This window comes from Myxocyprinus asiaticus, chromosome 31, assembly GCF_019703515.2.
Source record: "Myxocyprinus asiaticus isolate MX2 ecotype Aquarium Trade chromosome 31, UBuf_Myxa_2, whole genome shotgun sequence".
Lineage (NCBI taxonomy): Eukaryota > Metazoa > Chordata > Actinopteri > Cypriniformes > Catostomidae > Myxocyprinus > Myxocyprinus asiaticus.
Genome location: NC_059374.1, coordinates 25,778,080 through 25,794,144, shown reverse-complemented (window position 1 = coordinate 25,794,144; position 16,065 = coordinate 25,778,080). Strand labels below are relative to the sequence as shown.

Genomic DNA, 16,065 nt, shown 5'->3' with positions numbered 1-16,065 from the left:
CTGCCACCCCCATGCTTCACGGTTTGGATGGTGTTCTTTGGCTTGCAAGCCTAACCCTTTTTCCTTCAAACATAACGATGGTCATTATGGACAAAGAGTTAAATTTTTGTTTCATCAGACCAGAGGACATTTCTCCAAAATGATCTTTGTCCCCATGTGCACTTGCAAACTGTAGTCTGGCTTTTTTTATGGCAGTTTTGGAGCATTGGCTTCTTCCTTGCTGAGCAGCTTTTCAGGTTATGTCAATATAGGACTTGTTTTACTGTGGATATAGATACTTGTCTACCTGTTTCCTTCAACATCTTCACAAGGTCTTTTGCTGTTGTTCTGGGATTGATTTACACTTTTCGCACCAAACTACGTTAATCTCTAGGAGACAGAATGCGTCTCCTTCCTGAGCGGTATGATGGCTGCATGGCCCCATGATGTTAATACTTGTGTACTATTGTTTGTACAGATGAACGTGGCACCTTAAGTCATTTGGAAACTGCTCCCAAGGATGAACCAGACTTGTGGAGGTCCACAATTGTTTTCTGAGGTCTTGGCTGATTTCTTATGATTTTCCCATGATTTCAAGCAAAGAGACACTGAGTTTGAAGGTAGGCATTAAAATACATCAACAGCTGGCCCCTCTGGTTCTAATGTTTACAGACTGCTCACTCTCGAATCTAAATTAGCCTTGACCAATACATTATTATCTCTAACTAGAGCCACATGGAATGGTTTGCAAAGCTGCACCAGAGCTACGCAGAGTATATACATACAGCTTAACTCTAATAGATCACATGTAATGTTCATAAACACTCTTAGCATTGTTAATAAAGTCACAGGTTGAAGCAAATTAAAAGAATAACACTTTACAGTGTGCATAATCTTAAAACAATATTATATCAAGCCCTGTGAGGCATGGTAGTCCACATCCTCCTGGCCCGAAGTGTTCTTTCATAGTCCCTGTTTCCCTTGCACATGTGCAAATCTCTTGGTCATGATTCACTTTTGCTATAGTCCTTGATTTAAGATAAAAACCATAACATCTAAAGAATGCCTTACCTGGTACCCAATGGTCTTGGATCTGCACCACTCCAGAAGGATCTGCTTGATACTGCTAGCACTGGATACTCCAAAGCTCTGAGAGCGCTTCAGCTTTGGTTTGGAATCCACAGGCTTGGGTCGACTAAAATAAGCAAGATCAAAGCAAGAATGACTTATTTAGAATGACTTAGCAGAGAATAAAAATTTCAAATGTTTGCAAGGACATAGAAGACTAGATGAGAAGATATACAGATCAGAAGATTCCATTACCTGTTGTTCTCAGAATCCAATCTCTCAAAAATTGACCTGCGTGCTTGGGCTCCTATGTTTCGAGGTAGAGTTTGGGACCTAACAAGCTCCCGTTTGCGCTCAGTGCCTCTACCAAATGATATATCTCCTGACATATCCACATTCCTGATACAGATGGATAGAGACAGCATTATTAGAATATACAACTCAGTTATGTGTTTTTTAATAGTTTTTCTATGTAAACCTGCTGCAGATGGACGTTTTTGACCATTGTGCTGCATCATGCTGCTTTTTCAGCATCTCTCACAGGAGCACAGCATTTTTTTTCGACAGTATGTCCGGGTTTAATACAAGAGCAGCTCAATCAATAGCATTTGTACCATAATGTTGATTACCGCAGAAAATATTTTCATTTTCTTTATATTTAAAAATCGTGGATACAGTAAATCACTTACAATGGAAGTGAATGGGGCCAGTCCATAAACATCAAAATACACATTGTTTATCAACAAGCATAAACATTATATGTGTATGCATGACTCTAGTGTGATAAAATCACTGTTCTACATGATTTTAGTGTGATAAAATCAGGTTTACCAGCGTAAAACCAACAAAGTTGTAATATTGTATATAACTTTACACTGATAAGGTAAGCAATTTAATCACACTAAAATCATGTTAACATGTATAATGTTTACATCTTGTGGCTATACCTTTGAAACAATGTGTATGTGACACTCTCAGGTCAGTTGAAGGGAAATGAGGAAGCAGGAACCAGCTTGCACTCTTTAAGGTGATTTATTTCGCTGTTGCTTTTCAGCTTAAACACAAAACTCATCAGTTTCACAAACATAAATTCACACACTGCAGTCATAAGTGTCAGGTTCTTCTCTCCCAACTGCCACTCTGGCTGCTCTTTATCTCTCTCCAGCTCTTCACTGTAACACAAAACAGCTGTTAGAGATAATTCCCCCCAGGTGCCAATCCTTACTGTTCTTCCTCTCCTAGCCTCGCTCTTCACAGATGTCGCTCGGCCGTATTTTAATGTTTATGGACTGTCCCCATTCACTTTCATTGTGAGTGCCTTTCTGCAACTGTGATTTTTTGCTTTTTTTTTTATAAACTAGAGATGAGTTGAAAATATTTTTTGTAGTAATCAATATTATGCCACAAATGCTGTTGATTGAGCTTAAAATGTATTGAACCTGGGATGTTTCTTTAAAAATAACTATGAAGATGCATTCTGTTCAATTCATTGCACTGCATCTAGCTTTTTGAAGTGCAAGAAAGCATTCAGTCAGAACGGCCCATTATCCTACGTTAAATGACGAGGGCAATTTGGCTAAAAAATTAGGCAATATTTGTTTTGGTAGGTCAACATTAGACGACTACAAATAGCAGCCAGGTATCATAGTGGTCAGCTTGCTCTGTACGCACTGGTCCGATCCATAATCAAACCCTGATCTGCTTTAAAGCATATTCAAACATGACCCACCTATCTGTATTGTGTGGGTAAAGCCCAGAGTAGGTCACTGTCTTGGCTGGTGCCGAAGATGCTTTCTCTTTGAATGAAACACCAGACAACACATAGAGTAAAACAGAAACAATGAGAAACTACCATTGATAAGCACATGCTGAATGTATGAGTCACACAGTAAACAGGAGTCTGAATGGTAATATTTGTCCTACCATTGAACCGTGGTGAACCCATAGTCCTCATAGGAGTTGGAGCCCATGTTTTCACAGATGATACTGTAACCACAAGACCAACACACAAATTTAGAAGCTAATTAGTGCATCTATAGCCTTACTTTGTGAAGCTGTGATGGCCTCAATTCTCATACCTGCATGAGCAGGAGGCTCAAATTGTGGTTGTTTGTCATTGTTGACTGGCTGACTGTTTGTCAGTGAATCTGTTATGATTGAGGGCATTGCTTGCATCGGGCTACCAGGTGACTCTGGACTCTTCATAACTGTAGAGTCAGCTACTTTGGTGGTTGCTGTAATGGGCAAGTGTGGCATTGCCATAGATACTGGGGTGGAGTGTTCCTGTGACACACCATTGGGTGGTGAGTTTCCCCTCAAAGGCATAGTGGAGTTTTCTGATTGGACAGAAGGAGAGTGAAATTGATTGTGGGTCAGCATGTTACAACTAAATAAACATAATTGTATAGATGCGTCCCAAATCGCATACTTCTGCACAATTCTACGCCATTTTTTAGTGTAAGTAGCGTGAGTAGTGTGTTGACACAAAAAATGCAACGAAGAGTACAACGAGTACCCGGATGATGTACTTCTTAAACAGAAATAGCGGAGTGAAGAATGTGGATACTTCATGCACTCAGGGCTCGCGGTTTGCCCTGCATAGCGGAAGTGGTGGGGTTACTTGTCATGACAAAACAATTGTAATTAATGGTGAATATGGTAACTACCGACAGTTCTGTGAAGACGGCACCATGCAAATGTGAGTTGAATGGTTTACCATCACTCCTTGCTGTGAATACAGTATGTTCATTATTTGAGATATACATTTTGGACTGAGGTAAGCTAACATGTTAAAGCTAGCGGCAACACATTGCATGCATGTGAAACGTCACTTCTGTCTGCTGAAGAATGGCAAATGCTTTCTGTGAAAATTCATATACTAGATGGCTGAGTACATTGTGTAGCGTGCAAGTGGACAGTGTATAGTGTGTTATTTGGGAAACAGCTTATGAGATCATGGGTAATACCTGCTGAAGACAAGTGTCCATTCTCTAAACCTTGGGTGATCGGTGCTGGATCCACTTCAATGGGCTCATCCCGCTCAACGCTCTGTAAGAGAGAAAGACAGCATTTACTGATTTGCTTAGAAATCAATCTGAATTTGAGCTTAGACCAGCATGAATTTCCAGGCTGGTTTATCCAGTTTATACTGATTTGGTGCTGGTCCAGCATCCAAAATGAAACATATGCAGGTGGCCAGATGGGGTTTCACTCTTTTGCCTAATAAATGTTTTCCAGACCTTGTTTACTCCTATGTTTTTACTCTTGGAGATATTTATCTGCAGATGCTACTTTTACAGCACCCTCTCTGGCCATCTCCTGTTGCAGTGCCATTAACAAGCCAGAAGAGCTGACAGAGACCTTGCAAGTGTTCATTTGACAGCTGACTGTATTTTAGTTGCTTTTTGAACCATATTTCTTCAAAATGTTTCTTTATAAGCACCTAACTATTCATGGCGATCAAAAGTATTCTTCGAACGCAGCTAAATTCAGTCATCAGATAGCTGTGCAATAGTATTAAAGGAATAGTTCTCCCAAAAATGAAAAGTCTGTCATAATTTACCCACCCTCATGTCATTCCATGTAATTTCTCACCAATAAGTTTGATGTGGACATGAGAACTTGCATTGCTTTTAGCACTAAGGAACTTACTTGAACACTCATGCCACTGTGATTGAGCTTCTCTCATAGCACTCATGAACGACTTAAATTTCGGGTTGTTTCTCACCAAAACCTTTTGTATGCCTTTAGAAGACTTGAAATATACAGTATATGATGCACAAGTCACACAACTTTGATACTTTTAGGTCCTTTTTTTACGCTTTAAAGTAAGGCATTATCCACGGTCATTGTATTGAAAAGACAGAACTGGATGTTCATTAAAACATCTCTTTTTGTGTTCCGCATAAGAAATAAAATCATATGGGTTTGGGACAACATGAAGGTTAGTAAATTCTGACAGACTTTTAATTTTTGGGTGAACTATTCCTTTAAATGTACTCAAATGGCCCTGTTTGTCACAAATGTACCCTGTATCAACACATAATGCCACTAAAAAAGCATTATCAATTAAACGAAGCCCAGTCCAGTCCTAACTCTGCACTATAAAGCTTAACTGGGATCCTGTTCTGGATAAGCAACAGGGTAAGAAACACCAGACAACTGATGTGATTATCCAATAAACCACAATCAGGGAGATGAAAGAGCCTGGCATTCACGAGTGGCTCTAAATACGTTCTTCAGGAAGGTACATTAGGCTGAAGTAAAGGAATGATGTAATCTAATCAAAGAATCCTGACACAATCTGATTGAAGGGTTCACTATGAGAATCACTATGGGGTCTAATGTTCAAAGGTGACTAATGTTGCCAGTCTCCTTTAAAAGTAAATGATGGCTTTGAATCAGGGCAGCTGTAGGTCATCAGTAAAGATATGGCTGCTTTGCTGGTCTGTTTTAATCTCTGATAGCCACTCTTCTGTGTGACCTAAATACACAACCTTAAATAATTAATAGACCATTTTGATACTATAGTGCCTTGAAGTTACACACTGACACATGAAGGTCACACTTGCTTCATTTACAATAGACATTAACCATCAAATAGTTGCAGATACAGATGTTTGGACTCTGAATATGAAAATTTAGCTGCACTGAGCAAACCGTTACAAAAGCAGATTGTCTTCCAAGGAGTAGCGGACTAGTTGAAGCAACCCAAAACAATGGCTTGACACATTTCAAGAAACTTGAATGCTGTCATCAATTAAGACAAAACGTGTGACGCAAATCTCGTCATCGACAGAGTACTCGAGCACTGAATGCACGTAGCCCGATTTTTCTAACCGCGTGTCTTTGAACGTTGAACGTGCAGAATGCGCATGCGTCTGGAATTATTTGCATAAATTGGTGGATCCACAAGGTGGCAACACTTACATTTTGAGCCGTTGTGGTCATGAAGAAGCAATAGAAGAAGATGTAATCACCGCTAAACATCAGGAGATGAAGGTAAAAATAACAACAGTGGATGTGCAAGTCAAGAGCGTATATGTGAGGAGGTCTGGAGATACCTGCATTTGTATAACTCAAGTCTGCAGGAATATAAAGACATCTTTATGGGTCTAAACTCCTGAAGAGAAAGTCCGGTGTCTCATAGCAGTTGTAGCACGCATGCACCAACCACCTGTTTATGTGCGCACAGTATATGGAGTTTACTTTGACAGGCTCGTGTTCGACTGTACACAGACACTGAGCATTCACATCAAAATGGAAGTATACATAGGGCTTTACTTTTCAGCTTATCTACCTTTAAAAAGCTCTTTTGTGAACAGGCTTGACTCACTAGCACATGCTAATATATGCACACCCATGCACAGTATACAGACACCAATATTAAGTCTCACAATGAAATGTGATTTCATGCATTGGCTACAATGATGCGTTTGCCTTCATGCTCTCTGAGGGAACATGTGCATGCATGTGTTCATATAACACAAAACACACAAGGGAATAAAAATTAGGCAAGCAATCGGGCAAACAGCTTCCTAAAGTTGTTTGCTCTTTTAAATGGAAATAGCTTCTTGTGAGTGAGATTCAAAGAGTTACTGGAAGAGGCCAGGTGACATCACATCACAAAAATGCTAGAGGTGTGTGCATTTATAGGGAAGTTTGCTGTGAGCAGCTGCTTGTCCCACAGAGAGAATGAGATCAGGGGAGACAAAATTCACCCCAGCCATGAAATGTATCCAACTCTTATTTGCTGGCTGAACACGCAGGTTCTCGGTTTAGTCCAATGTTGAAGTTGCAGTACTCCAAACTTCTGTTTCTGGACTACGACATGCATTAGTCTCAATAAGGACTATCTGCACACTCATGACCCCACCAGAATGTGAGCCCGCAGATAGACAACCTCCATTATTGCAAACCTCAGGAATTGCTTCTAAGGTCTTTTCGCACAGACCAAATTTTTGTAAGCCACTTGATAGCCTGCAGCCATCGTTCTAAGGTTTGCATCTGAAATTCCTTCCAAAATGCATTAGTTCAGGGCACTATTTTGGCAAAGGTCTGCTGCTGCTTGGCCCCAGGGCTAAATTAAGAGGTGTAGGGGGAATCCAACCACACCCATTTCACATGCTCACTGAACTGCACATCAGTTCCAATTTTTTTCCCTCTAGGAACAACAAATTACCCATCCCAGAGAGTGCCTCATCGCATTAATAGAGAAGAGCTATAAAACAAGCGGGGGAAACAAGGAGGTGGGGTAGAAAATGTGGAAAGGCCTTATATTCTTGAGTCCTCCAGTTACGCAAAAGAGGGAAAATAGGGGACAGTGCATCCCTTTGTCCTCAGGGAGGGTCACTTGTCCCCTGTATGTGCTGTCCCTCCATAACTGAAGACAGTGAAAGACAATAACGGCACTGTGGAGAGCAGTGCTGTCTCCCAGCCTAGACAAAATAGACACAAGAGGACTGAATGCAGCCCCTTCAGAGGCACTGTAATCACAGTCCTGTAGGTGAGAAGACTAGAAGAGGCCTTGAGGAGTCTTTAGTCTTTGTTTTGTCCTGCATCAACAATAGGCCTACATGAACCAAACGCCTCTACATGTGGTTATTATGTACAGTCCATTCTACAGCAGTGCTGAATAAAACAATGTACTCTCCTCCTTTCATATGTGTCTATAGCCGCAGCTTTGAGCATGCTAAATTATTTCAGATGGTGCAACAGCCAGGATGTGATGTCACGCATGAGGGTTTCTGATTTGATAAATAATACATCACTAATAACAAATTATATTATATTCTAGGGATGTCCCGATACCATTTATTTTGAGACCGAGTCCGATACCTGTTTTTTTACTCCTGAACTGCATACCAACAGTTTATATAAATGTTATCATCAAAATGGTGTTTCAAAAAAATTAATTAATTAAAAATGTAATTTAATGAAAGTATAACAATTCATTTTCAACATGATATTGTATTATTTTTATCAAATGAAATGCTTTTATTTAGAACCTCACAGCACAATCCAAAATACATTGGAGATATTTTTGTCAAATAAAGTGCTTTATAATGAGCATTTTATATTTAATCAAATATAAGATATTGCTTAAATATAATACAATTACTATTGATTTATTATTAGTAGTAGTAGCTGAAGTAGTAGTAGTAATAGTAGTAGTAGTTCAACAGTGAATATTACATTTCTGTAATACTTTTTTAATTTAAATTGAGCTTTTATTTTGGTGGAGCTTTTATTTTGAAGTGTTTCTGTGTTATGACCAAGGAGCTCACATAAGATGGGAGCTTCCCACTCTGGAAAAGCCGGTTGCTAAGTGACTCAAAGAGATTAATAAACTACAAAAGGCTACTATCTCTGTATGTGCCTCACGTTACAAAGTGAATTTGTTCACCATCATCTGCTTCAAACAGAGCGCTCGATGCTCATGACGGTGTTTCCCTGTATGAGCCATGGGGAGCTTTAAAGTCGCCATGAAATCAAAATTAAAGTTTTGCTGCTTTTAGTCTATATGTATTCCCTTTAAGGTCATCAATAGTGTACTTCCAAATGCTGACAAAATTCTTTTTCAGAAGAAATAAACATTTAAAATCAGCAGTCTCTCTCTTCCGGCTTGACAGACAGAGGCACATACATGATGACACAAATGATATGAGAAACTTTGTCCAATCAAATGCTTTCTATAACGAGAACACTCCCTCCCCTAGCGTGTCTGGCTGTGTTCTAACTGGCACTGATCATACCTTTGCAGGGTACTTCGAAAGGAGCACAGTCCATGCTGTAGGGTCAATTCCAAACAGATTTTACGATAAGAAACGCTTAAAAATGAGTTTTGACTTAACATTATCACCTTTCAGCCATCTGAAGCTCTCACAGTGGAGAGTAATTGTCTTCGTATGGAATAGGGCATAGGGATGACGACTTCTAAATAAGACATGCTGACGCCAAAGCTGGACGAAAGGAAACTCGCTGGAGTCTATTTTTCTGCAGACGGAGGTTTCTTGGAAATACCGCTCGAGTAATTGTTCTTTATTCTTTATGTTTAGTGTATTGTGATTCAAAACATGGACAAATTAGCTTCTACTCGCTTGTTTCCAGCCTTGTCCTAACGTAAACCAAGTCCCCGCCCTACATTTTTTTTCTTGTTCGAAAAGCTGTTTAACTCGTAAATACGTCACAATACAGTAATAAAGTCGGTCATAACTTCCGTTTCATGGCGACTTTAAAAGGTACGTGCAGCCGGCGTCGGCACCACACTGTCTCCACATATTCACAAGTGCTCACATTTGCAGCGCGCCGCTCATGCAAGCTAGATATTTATATCATTAAATCACAGCTTTTGCTGTAAAATAATCTCACTAGGACATAACGTGATTTTAATTTGTGAGCTGAATGTTTACGTAATGACATTTGTACGTCAGATGGTATCGTTTTTTGGTAACAGAGCATTTTTAGGAGTACGAGTAGATGAGCACAGTATCGGTACCGGGACATCCCTATTATATACAAAATGTTAAAATATAGTGTCTACTCACTGTCCTACCACAATAAAAACTTGCAGATTTAAAATATGTTTTCTTTGTATTGAGCCAAGAGGTCAGTGTGTGACGTTTCGACCCTCTATTGGTCAAACGTCTTCTCGTCACCGCGATTCACAGGTAAAAGTTCACCAAACTTGAACGTTTATCTGCAGCGGAATGCAAAATTTCTTCACATGAGCTTGCATTTCTGGTCTCCCATGTTCAGATGCATTTGAATGGGAGTAAATTGAGTGCAAATTGTAGTGTGAACATCTACACTGCGTCATATCACGCTATAACGACTTGCAGCTGTCTACACTGGATGCGTAGAAGTAAACATTCTAAAAAGATGTTGTGCACAGACAATCAGCTGTGAGCTGAAGCACCAAGCCGGTCCGTAAACTGGTGTGACGAGGCGAGGTGTGAATGAATTTGGCTGCAGGATAAATGTCCTACGTTTGTTCCCCTCTGCAAAACTGCCTGAGCAATGCTGGGGTGCAAAACAGAAGATTTTTTCACAGTAATGTAGTGTAATCTCTGAGTGATCTCAATGATAACTGAAATAAGAGCATAAAAAATGCAATGCAGAGTGTGGTGGCCCAAGCAATGTTTCTGCAAGACAGAAACAGAGGGCTGTTGTGTGTATTTTCAGAGGGAGATAGAGATGAATGCCGGTTTTGATGAAGTTCTATGTGTGTGTGGGTCTGATTTTAAACATATCTGGAGGGATATTCTTGCCTCTCGATGACATCTGATATTCTTGAATCGTTGTGGTGGCGGGGGAATGGAATGGAACATAAACAACAATAGAGGTCATGTTTGTGGGAAAACTCTGTAGGCTTCAGAAGGCTAATTCCAGTCTCTGTCACTCAAAATCCTACAGATAGCTAACTCTTACAAGGCCCTCTCTGGTATTAATAAGCCATGCTGATAGTGCTATTTATATTTTTCCATTGCACAAATAGCTGAGCTCACTTTTGGAGCAGGCGGAGTTCATGATCAGTCAATGCCAAGAGAGTGGATGTTGCTTAAAGGGATAGTTCCCCCAAAAATGAAAATTCTCATGTTGTTCCAAACCCATATGTGCACAAATGTTAGGCAGAATGTTAAGGACTGACAGCCTCAGTCTTTTTCTTTACAATGAAAGTGAATGGTGACTAAGTTTAAATTTCTGCCTAACATCTTCGACAGAAGAAAAAAGTCACACAAGCTTGGAACAACATGAGGGTGTGTAAATGATGAGAGAATTTATTTGTTTTTTGGGTTAACTATTCATTTAAGGCATAAATCTATGAAAAGCATATGAATCATGTTGTGACTGAAAAGAAACGTGTTTCCCACAATTTGACAAACAGTAATTTGCGGCTTGTTTTTCCTGTTTTTGTTTTTTACTGAGGTTGGAAGGTCAAAGGGGTGCTATAGGGCCTTTAAATTTGAAGCAGAGACAGACAGGGATGGAAGGCTCTTAAAACAGGGGTCTGTGAGGGTCTTGCTCTGTAATTTCCTCTGCAAACTCATGTGTGCATGGAGAATAGACCCAAACACCTGTTTTTCAAAGCTCCACAAAGCCTACAATTTCTCTCCTCTTACAGGAGGAATGGAAAGAAAACCTGTGCGAGGGAAACTGAGGGAGTCTTGTTAACACCTCTGCAGTGGGTGGACCTGACAAGAAGGATTCCTCCTAATATCTCAAGGAGTTGGGTGCAGTGGCGTAGCCAAGGGTGGGCCAAGGTGGGTCCGGACCCACCCAAATTAGACCCAGGCCCACCCCAAATATTAATGATTATTTTTCGACTTAGTTCACCCAAAATTGAAAATGTTCTCATCATTTACTCACCCTCATGCCTTCCCAGATGTGTATGACTTTCTTTCTTCTGCTGAACAAAAAATGAAGATCTTTAGAAGAATACCTCAGCTAAATCAAATAAAGACAGCATAAAATTAATCCATATGACTCCAGTGGTTTAATATATGGTTTAATGGTCTTCTGAATCAATGCAATCACTCTGAGTGAGAAACAGATCAATATTTAAATCTATAGATTTATAGTAAAAAAGGACTTAAATATTGATCTGTTTCTCACCCACACCTATCATATTGCTTCTGAAGACATGCATTTAACCACTGGAGTCATGATTACTTTTATGTGACCTAATGTGATTTTTGGAGCTTGAAAGGTCTGGTCACCATTCACTTGCATTGTATGGACCTACAGAGCTAAGGTATTCTTCTAAAAATCTTTGTTTGTGTTCAGCAGAAGAAAGAAAGGCTCGTTTGAGATGCCAAACGCCTCGCCTTGAAAGTAGACGAGCTTAGGCGGCTGCAGTCAGAGGAGGAGTGAAATAAGTGCTGTCAAGTCGGACAATTCTCACTTCTCGTAGTGGATCATACACCTTCGAGATCAAAATATCGCGGGATTCACATTCATGCACTGTTGCTGATAAAGTAGATATCATTTAAATTCTGATGCTTTAAAATGAAAATAAATATGAAGAAAAAGACACTCAATGTACATTTTATTTAATTTTGCTAATAAGACGTGTCTTTCCATCCATTTTAGTTTAATGAAGACACGTATTTTAGATATTTCAGAAATATGCTAAAAATCACATATCCCATACAGAGATCGCACTGTCAGAGTGTTGGGAATATTCACATATAATTTAAACACATAAAACATGATATTAGAGATAAACATTTTAGAAGAGAACAAAACATCACATCATGGTTGTTGTTGTTTTTTTATTTGTTCAATGCCATACGAATAAGAGGTATTTATACATAGTCACCATAATATTGTTACATTGCCAGACACAATATTTTACATACATTTTAGTTCTTTTAAAACTTTACATGTTTTTAGTGCTTTTTTGTTATTTGTTTAAGCCAATGAGCATTAAGCTATGTCGTCAGCAAGTTGTTTCCCATCATGCTTTCAGTTTGCGCAGCTGGAAAAATCCAACTGCTCCGCCTGGATCTTACAATTGCGTGCGTCTTCTTTGCGAGAAGACTTCTTTGGCATACGTCACCATGACATCACAGCAAGTCGGACAGATTTCTAACCAGCATGCACCTGTCGCTGATCACCGGTGATCGGTTCTGCACAGAACTTGCTCATCTCAAATGAGCCTAAAGTCATACACATCTGGGATGGCATGAGAGTGAGTAAATGATGAGAGAATTTTCAGATTTCATTTTTTTTATTATTGTGTTTTTAACTACCAATATAAGTGCAGTTCTTTAAGCTTCGTTAACACATTTTACCATATTTAAATTCATTTAGCAGAATTCCACAGAAATCAGCACAGAAAATGCACACACACACACACACACACACACAAAAAGATTTCTGTCTGGGGCCTACACCTCTGTAAACTACAGGTTTCTAATTGTTTTCTTTATTAGTGGTAGAATAATTTATTATTATATATGTTATTATGTTTAGGTATTTAAATGTTACTTAAATAGTTATTTTTATTATTAGTTATTTTATATTTTTTTGCTTATCTCTTTTTTGCTTTTGCATTGTACACTATGGCTTGTCTGCTGTTGTTTTTAAATGTGTTATACTGTATAAATAATCACTGACATGACTTGACTAACTGTGTATGTCCTGATGCATCGAGTTCCAAGAATCTTGAGAAACCTCTTCAGAATATATCTACGTGACCATGCAGTGAGTCCACTTCAACATGATTTGCAGCAGCATGAGTGATGAGAGTACAGCCCCACCTGAAGAAGGAGAGCACAGATTTGTGCAGTGGTCAAACATACCGCCTCAGGTCCGAGAGAGAACAGGGATCATGGGGTTGACCGTTCCAGGACTACACAGCAGTTTGCACCTAATATTTAAGAGCTTAGCCTGATTTAGACATTCTCGCCACCAGCTGAGATATCAACAGCTCTAGTGACAAACACATGGGCAAACACAAGCGGTAATATGACTCCATGCATAGTGGACAGGGCAAGGCTTTGTGGTCAATACCACAAGGACTGCATTAGACAGTTCACAAAGCCAAAGTGGGGCTTCCTCGCTTAAACTCTCGATCCATATGCATTCCTACTAGGTGGGACAATGGGTCCTGAAGGGCAGTGAGGTCATCCCGTAAACAGAGAATTAGTAACCTGTAACCACGGAGATGAAAATACATGGCATTGTCTGGAAGTAATTAGGAGAGCCAGGGGCAGCATGGGAGTGGCTGAATGCCTTTCTCGAGTCCCCAATCCACAATCCATTCTCTTTTTTCCACCCTCCCTCTCAAATTCTCTCCCTCTGTCCCTCTTTTGCTCTCTTTCTCACCCTCCCTTGCACTCTCTGTCTCTCTGTTCTACACACTACTGTATTAATAGCTGTGCAAAGGTTTTTGTTCTACTCCTTCTCTGCCAGGAATCCGTGCTGGACACGGAGATCCAGGCAGGGCGATAGGAGGAGATTAAATGATCTGTTCCATTGTCAGAGCATTGGCCCTGGGCCAGTGCTGGGCTAGAAATGCTCAACATATCTCACACGAACACATGCAAACCAACACACTAAACAGCACGTTCGACTAAGCTCCCGATAACCCCCAGAGCGTTTGTAAAACTATACAGCTGCATTTTCATATGCTTTGGTCTCATAAATAAAGGCCTGGGAGTACAGCAGCTTCTGCAAATGTAGACGCTTAAGTGAATCTTTGCAAACAAATGCTCATCCTTTAAGCCTTTAGAGGCCTGCTTGGCTACCTGGCAGACACTCCAAATCCAGAAAACTCACAACATCAAAACCGACTTTAAAGCAGAGCATGTCGGATCAAAAGACATTCCTATGAGCTTCATGTAACCAAAGTGAACAATTTTAAAAAACAGGTTGTCTTTCACTTTATTAGATGGCTATGCAGAATGAAAACTAGATGTACCGGCATTCTGGGTTGAGGCAAGCCAAAGTGAGTAGGGCGTTTTTCACACATGGTGCCAGTCAGAGCCAAACATGAGGGTTTTAAGAGCTATTATGGTCATACGGTGAAGACTGGCACTATGGGTTAGACCTGCCAATGGCAAGATAAATTTAACAGTCATAAATATTTCTTACTGACCATGAAACTGTATTTTGCATTATTTTTATAGTACATAAATACACTGTAAATTTAAAAAAAAAAAAAAATCCAAATTCAGTTTTGTCAGATAAACTCTATTTACTATCTAATGTAGAAAAAGTTGAGATTATTTAATAAAAATCAACAAAGTCAACTTTTATGCCATTCAAGTCATAGCAACTTGCATTTTTAAACAGTGAACACATACAATGTCAAGTTTGGTGGTGAAGGTAGAACTTACAGGCTTCTGAGCATGCTCAGTTTGATCACTGATGATCAGTCCTTAGGAGGCCATTTGTGGCAGAATTATATCAGGGAATTAAAAAACTGTTTCGACTCATGTCTTTAAGGATGCTATCCAGTAGTCATAAACATCTGTTAAAGTCATGGAAAAATCTTGGAAAGGAGAAAAGGAGAAGCATAGTGAAGGCAATACCCACAATCCCTTGTGCTTGAATTTATAACAGAAAACACAACATAGCTGCACACAAACCAGAGAGCAGAACTTACAAAACATGTCTGAAGAGTTTGTAGTCGAAAAATAAATGCATTTCTATGCCCAGCCTTATTTGTTTGAACCGTAGTCCTCAATCAAACAGAGAGATGGGGCTGAAGGTGGCTACACACACACACCCACACAGATGCTACAGTCAGACAGAGAGTACAGGAGACCACAGTTCTTTGGAGATTTCGCTTACCGAAAGTGAAGTGAAAGAACCAGAGAGAAAGGCAGAGGGAGCAGAAAACAGTCAGTAGGTTTAACATTCTCAGCCAAAATCAAGTAGTTTTAACTGGCAAGTGAGATGCTGGCTTCAATATAATGTTATCAGATTGATTTTGGACTGTTGACTTAAATGCCCCACCTCGCGAGCGGCAGTGTTACTACTGTTGCTCTTGTATAAGGAGCTCTAAAGCTCGCGTGCAGACTCATGAATGCGCAAAGATCGATGGTCGGTCAAGAGTTTCACTTAATAATACATTCGATTTAGGTTTGTTTCTCACCAAATCTTATCGTATTCCTTCAGAACAAGACTTGAGTTGCATACAATAATTCATTAGACTTCTGAATTATACTTTTGTGTCTTTTCGAAGCTTGAAGAGGTGGTCACCATAAACTGCCATTGTATGACTTCACTGAGAACAATGTTATTTTTTACACAATTTCTCCATTTGTGTTAAAAAGAAGAAATAAAGTAATATGGTGTTATAACAACACAGAGGTGAGTAAACAATGACTGAATTTTTATTCTTGGGTGAACCCTTTAAGTGTGTTTTGTCAAAGCATGCCAATTTATGAGGATATAATAATTAGTAAATAATCTGTTTTGAATTAATACTGTAGATGTTTTAGCTCTATGCTTGTTTTTAATTATGTTTTGTTGTAAAAAGTTGTGTTTTGTCACCATCAGGGTGAT

The 16,065-nt window shown here is 39.5% G+C and overlaps 1 protein-coding gene across 1 annotated transcript in view; it reads right to left on the bottom strand.

The window, feature by feature from the left end:
* smtnl (smoothelin, like) overlaps nucleotides 1–16,065 on the bottom strand; it is a 29,830-nt gene that overhangs the window by 4,549 nt on the left and 9,216 nt on the right. The window contains exons 3-8 of the mRNA XM_051665925.1: nucleotides 4,014–4,095; nucleotides 3,126–3,383; nucleotides 2,971–3,033; nucleotides 2,777–2,843; nucleotides 1,303–1,446; nucleotides 1,051–1,174 (exon numbers count right to left, since the gene is read on the bottom strand). Of these exons, the coding sequence (XP_051521885.1) occupies nucleotides 1,051–1,174; nucleotides 1,303–1,446; nucleotides 2,777–2,843; nucleotides 2,971–3,033; nucleotides 3,126–3,383; nucleotides 4,014–4,095 (738 nt within the window). The remainder of the gene's footprint in view (nucleotides 1–1,050; nucleotides 1,175–1,302; nucleotides 1,447–2,776; nucleotides 2,844–2,970; nucleotides 3,034–3,125; nucleotides 3,384–4,013; nucleotides 4,096–16,065) is intronic.